Here is a 6,263-nt window from a genome sequence, read left to right as displayed (position 1 = left end):
TTTTCTTAAATCATACAAATATCAATATTAGACAAGCTGAATAATTTAACAACAAACCTAGGTGCCTTGCTTCTTATCTTCCCTTTTTCTCTTTATAGATTTGTTTGAACTTTAAGATTTTTCTAGGCTAAAAATAGCACAATTTCTTACTTAACGAAGGGTTACCAAATTGGGACCATTTTTAATTAATGAAACTACATCTTTGGCCCAAGTAACCAAGTTATGCCCCAAGTTAATATATTTATTACTATAATTGTGCATGACATTTATAATTCAATCCTACTATTGTTGATTTTTGTTTAGTATGTTATTTATGTTGTAGTTAATTATTTTGTTTATAAAAATTATAAACATATATTGTGACATAGTTTAATACTCCATAATTAAGTTTTGGAAATTTTGTGAAAAACTACCTATTATAGTCCAAAATTTGCGAGAAACTACCTATTAAAAAAAATGTTGTAATTGACTACCGAACTATTGAAAAATGTTGTAATTTACTACCTTATGCCGGATTATGAAGTTTGGCCAAAATTTTCCGGCGTTGACTTGGTCACGTGACACTTGATGACCATCACGTGGGAAAATTGTGAGAAAATTTGGGAAGAAAAAGAGTCATTAAGCGTCACGTGACCAAGTCAACGCCGGAGAATTTTGGTTAAACTCCTTCATAATCCGGCGTAAGGTAGTAAATTACAACATTTTTCAAAAATTAGGTAGTCAATTACAACATTTTTTTTAACAGGTAGTTTCTCGCAAATTCTGAACTATAATAGGTAGTTTTTCACAAAATTTCCTTAAGTTTTTAATGTTTAATTATATTGAGTCAAGAGTTCAATTCTTGTACATACCATATCTCTATTTTTTTTTCAATGTATGATGATATGATATTATATCCAATAAAAAAAAAGGTCGGGAGAGTATCACATGGCATGTGGATTTAATTCAAAAGGCTTTCTAATAGATATTACAGATATAGATTATAATAATGTTTGAGAGTTCAATTTCTTTTATAAAACCATTTTTTTCTAATATATGATGATATGAAATTACAGCCAACAAAGAAGGTCGGGAGAGTGTCATGTGGCACGTTGACTTAATTCAAAAGGTTTTCTTTTTTTTAAATATATATTATAGATATAGATTATATTAATGTAAGAGACCTCCTACCAAACCTTTAGATTAATTATATATACAATAACCTTACTTAATTAATCAAAGTAATGAAATTTAGATTGTTAAACAAAATACACAAAAATTAGGTCAATTTTTCTCGAGACTAAAAATCCAAACGCAATGATATAATTCCTCTAATCCGTTTCAAATTAATCACAACACTAGTCTTGACACATAGTTTAAGAAGAAATAAAGGGAAGAGACCAAAATAAGGATTTTATAATATAAATTATAGTGTGGTGAAGTTATGTTAAGTTGGTTTTGGGAGATAAAAGTAGAGTAAGTGAGAAACGGGTTGGGAGAGAAAATTAATACTATCTAAAATAAAAATGCGTCATGTGACCTTAATTACCAAATAAAGAATTGTTACAATTAATCAGAAATGGATGGAAAAAAAAAATGTATGTAATTAATATAAAACAGATGAAGTATGCAAGACATAGGTATAGTGTATTGTGTTATACCTTATTCTCCATACGACCATACCTTGATGATCATAGCACTAAAACGTAAGTATTCAATTCCTAATATAAATTAATATAACTATTATGATAAGACGTGCACCACTTAAAACTTGCTAATTAGTTTAACTTAGGAGCAGAAAGCATAACTAATAAGTGTTCAAATTATGTTCCACCACCTTAATTATTTGGGAAATAGATGATGATGCTCCTAATATAAATAGGCCAAAACCTTGGACAAATCTACTCAAAGGGGCGTTAAAGTATATGAATTGGCAGTCAAAAATGGGAAAGCACAATATTCTGGTTACCCCACTATTATCAAGATTGATATTTTTAATCTATTTTTTCTTTCCTAAACTGCTACTAATTGCTTTTGTGAACTTTCATGATTACACTTTAGTTTCCTACTATTACTATTTTATATGTCTCTCGGGACTATATTTTCACACAAAACATACAATGCTTCTACTTAACAAAGAGAGGGGAAAAAGTAGAGGGAAAAATAAAGAAATGATGTTATTAGTTTACAGGAGTTTGATGCTTATATTGATTATTTATATCTGATAAGAGATGGTTATACATGTTGTATGTCTTTTATGTTTTAATGAATGGAGATATTTGGAAGTAAGAAAGTGGGTAAATAGTAAGAGAGACAATAAAAACTACGACATGAATTAAATTCACGTGAACAAATAACTTAAGAAATATCCGTAAACTAAATATATATTTAGTATTCGCTTATTGAAATGAGATGTTACTTATAGATAAACAATGCAATATTTGTGAACTTCTTTATAGGTGAATATAATACTCTATTATTTTCATAGATGGAGAAAGTATGATGTTTACAAGGATAAACAAAAAGCTAAAAATCATACTATTAATTTAAGTACATTCATGGTTAATTTTTTCATGCACTCCTAAATACATGTATAAAGGTTGTATTTGAGAATCCAAAATATTTTGGCAACCTTTTTTTTTTTTTTTTTTTTAATCCTTTCTCTCTTTTAAGGCCAATTGTAAAATTATAAAATAAGAAGAAAAAAAAAATTAATATAGTTATATAGGTGGATCAATGGACATTTCTTCAACCAAGTATTGCCATATGATGAGTCTTTTTAAAAGTAAGTCTAGTAGAGCTTTTTTAAAGGGTACATTGCACTAAATCCTGCAATATTTGAATACATTTTCTGCAATTGATTAGCTTTCTCCAAGAAAATTTCTTCAGTACTGAAAACAATTATTAAAAGTTGGAAGCACTTATACTCTTTGGATCCAACCCCATAATTTAAGTGATGTTCAACTTAAAGGTTTAAGCCGTCCTCTCTTAGGAAAGACAATAATGAACAATGCAAGAAGTTATCACAATAGGCTTTTTGGATCTTATATATATATATATATATATATATATATATATATATATATATATATATATATATATATATATATATATATATCAAAATCATCACCCTTTAAATAAGGAAAATAAACAAAATTTGCTTCGTTTTGTCCAAAACATGCAAACCGTCGTTAATAGTGTAATTTAAACTAGTTAAAGAGTACAGAGTATTAAAGAACTAAATTCGGACAACAAGTAATTAGGTACTTATAGTTAAGTAGCTCATTTTCAATATGATTCCTTTAATTTGACATGGTCTCTTGAACAACTATTATCTAATGGTCATAATTGTCCGTACCAATCATTAGGTAACATGATTTATAGATGATTCCAAAACTAGAAGAGAGAGACCATGATCTAAGAAGAATATTGCTATGTTTTTTGTTTTTTCTTACAAATAAAAATAATTAAATTCCTGGTATATTAACCAAATCTAGACCAAAACTACATCAAGAAGCATCAAAACAGTATTGAGTGATGTGTAAAGCTAAACCTTGTTACTCACATTTCTAAGACTAGTATCTTTATAGAAATTACAGTACTTCAATTTTACTTTTTTCCTCTTTGGTATATGTAAATTAAATAATTTTGCTAGATAATTTTTATTTGAAGAGGTTACTACCTGACTGTATTGTGCAAATCGACATTACACATTCACACTATCATAAATCATTTCCAAATATACCATGACAAAAGTATAGTACTCCTTTCGTTCAAATTTAATTGTGTGTGTAGCATAAGAACAATGCTTAAGACGTGATCTCATTTTAAACTCACTACATACGAATAAATTAATTTCCGCAAGACAAAAGTTGATATATAAACTATGAAAAATTGTTACAGTAAGAACTATGAAGCATACAAAAAGACCATGTTCATAATATAATATACCAATTGGAGAGTTGCATTGCATGAACGATCTTACATTGAGTTAAATTGACCACCATGCCAATAATATACCAATTTCCCTTCTTTTTTTTTTTTTTTTTCCTAGTATACCATTACATTCCACCCCCAAAAAGCTAACAAAATACAGTAAAAAAACCCACTTCTCCAATTTTTTTTTTTATACCCAAACCCAAAAAACAAATAAATTAACAAAAAAAAAAAAAACATCTTGTTAACTAGACTTCTACTAATCCCCACCCTATTAACAACCTCTTAAAACCTAACAAATTTAGTAACACTACAACTTACAATAATCTTTTCACATAAACATTTTTTTTCGTCTTTCCAAGTAGGAGAGGTTGTCGTGAGTGTCCATTATACACCCGAGTGTACTCGTGCTCTCAGACTCGGAGCAAGTAGATGCTAAGCTCAGGAGCACCATGACAATCAGGATTCATCATATAGAAAGCTTCAGAATCCCTAGACCCTACAACCCTCTCAAACTGGGCCCTCATATACATGAGCTCGCCTTCCGAACCCGACCCGGACCCGTTAAACCCAGGAAGAACACCTGCACCCATTGAAATGGGCTCAACAGCCTTTAAAATCTTAGCCTCATTAGGCCCAATTTCTCTTTTATTAGCAAACCCACATTTCTTTCCATTACAATAAGTCCTCCAAACTTGTTCTTCCAACAATCTCTTCCTCCTCACCTTCTTCCTCTTCTCATGCTCTTGTGATAATTTTTGTGACTTCTCTTGTTCTTGTTGATCCTCTTTATCGCATTCGAGCGCGATACGAACCAACCCAGATGCCATCTCCTTAACGAGATGGGTTATCTGGGTTGCCAGCTCGATGAAAAAAACAGGGGCGGAGTTATGTTCACGTTGAAACACAAAATGGACATGACCTTTTCTATACCCAAACAAAGTTCCTATAACTTTAGGGCATGACCCTAAATTTGGGAAGGTTGAAGGTGAAGATTTGTTGATGTTAAGGGCAGTAAGAACTGACCTTATTCTTGAAACAGCAATAGCTTGTAATTTCCTCCTCCTTCTAGCTGTTGAAGATGCTAAACTTTTGTGATTATCATCACTAATTATGTCATTAAGAGGGTGATTATTAATAGTGTCCTGTTTTCCCCTGTTTTCCTCTGTTTTAAGGGTAGTTTGATTATTATCTAAAGTATCATCATTTTGGACTTTCCTTGATGATGACCAAGGGAAGTTGGCTTTGGACATTTTGAGAGGTGTTGTAGATGGTGGTGTTGGTGTTGGTGATGTTGTCTTCATTTGGGGTTTTTGTAAAAATGGTTTTTTAGAGAGAGAAAGTTAGAGAGAGAAAGAAGGTATTGAATTCTAAAAGAATAATAAAGATACTACTAGAGTAGTAATGTTATAGTGAGGGAATTGAATTTAAGTTTTTGGGGTGGTGGGGGAAATCGAGTTGCATTTACTACTATTTTGATATGGAGTAGTAAAGAGTAGAGAAGAGTAAAGAGTGAGTGAGTGAGTCATCTTTGGGGCTCTTTGAGGGCTTTTGTGGTGTAAAAAGCATAAAGTAAATTCCAAAGTTGCCCCCACCAAAAAAGAAGTCCGGTTTGAGAATATATGAGGATCAACAATTGAATTGAATCATGGGATATAGTACTAAATTCTAATGATAAGAGGAGCATATTTTATAGTTGATCTACTATTAAAAAGAAATAAATAAATAAAAAAGACGTGTTTTAGATTATGAATTTATGATATACTACGTTTATTACTTTTTTATGATAAGGAAAACTATCTTATCGGTTTGCAATTTAACATAAATTAATATTACTCGAGTTAGTCGGTTAAATGCTTTAAGAATAAGGAGGATGAGTGTCATACATATTCTCATCTAAAAAATGTGCATACCCTCGTAGGGATTGAATCCCCTTTGCCTAAGACTGGGAAGGAACATCTTTATCAATAGTTCAAGTTTAGCTTGATATTTCATTTACCTAACATGTTTTGGATGGAGAACATCGAAATTAATTTTCATAATTGTGATCAATTACATGCTCTACATTAAAAATAAAAAAAAAATAAAAAAAAAAATTCTATTTTAAGTTATCGAAGAACTTTTATATAATCTTTAATATAACAAGTTTTATAATAATCCTAACATATATACGTTCAGAACTATTATGTTTACTTGGTATTTTATTACAAAGTATTTATAAATCTTCTTAGAGCAGACTAGAAAGGTTCGGACCACATTAGATCATATATAACTTCTTAATTTTGCATTGTTTACTATTCTTAATTACTTTCAGCAACTTTTTGGTGCAGCAGGCCACACCATGCGGA

At 30.3% G+C, this 6,263-nt stretch overlaps 1 protein-coding gene across 1 annotated transcript; it reads right to left on the bottom strand.

The window, feature by feature from the left end:
• Positions 1-3,857: 3,857 nt before the first annotated feature.
• Positions 3,858-5,378, bottom strand: LOC145568555 (protein MIZU-KUSSEI 1-like). The gene has a single exon (XM_081627979.1). It carries the CDS (start codon positions 5,217-5,219, stop codon positions 4,329-4,331), a length of 891 nt encoding a protein of 296 aa, XP_081484105.1. The 5' UTR covers positions 5,220-5,378; the 3' UTR covers positions 3,858-4,328.
• Between the last annotated feature and the right edge of the window lie 885 nt (positions 5,379-6,263).

The sequence above is a fragment of the Chenopodium album genome, chromosome 11 (assembly GCF_948465745.1).
Source record: "Chenopodium album chromosome 11, dcCheAlbu1.1, whole genome shotgun sequence".
Classification (NCBI taxonomy): Eukaryota; Viridiplantae; Streptophyta; class Magnoliopsida; order Caryophyllales; family Amaranthaceae; genus Chenopodium; species Chenopodium album.
Note: the sequence above shows the minus strand (reverse complement) of the source record. Positions and strands in the feature narration are given on the sequence as shown.

Bases quoted from the DNA above. Each gene is read 5' to 3' on its own strand.
- LOC145568555 (XM_081627979.1), bottom strand. From the start codon at position 5,219: ATGAAGACAACATCACCAACACCAACACCACCATCTACAACACCTCTC.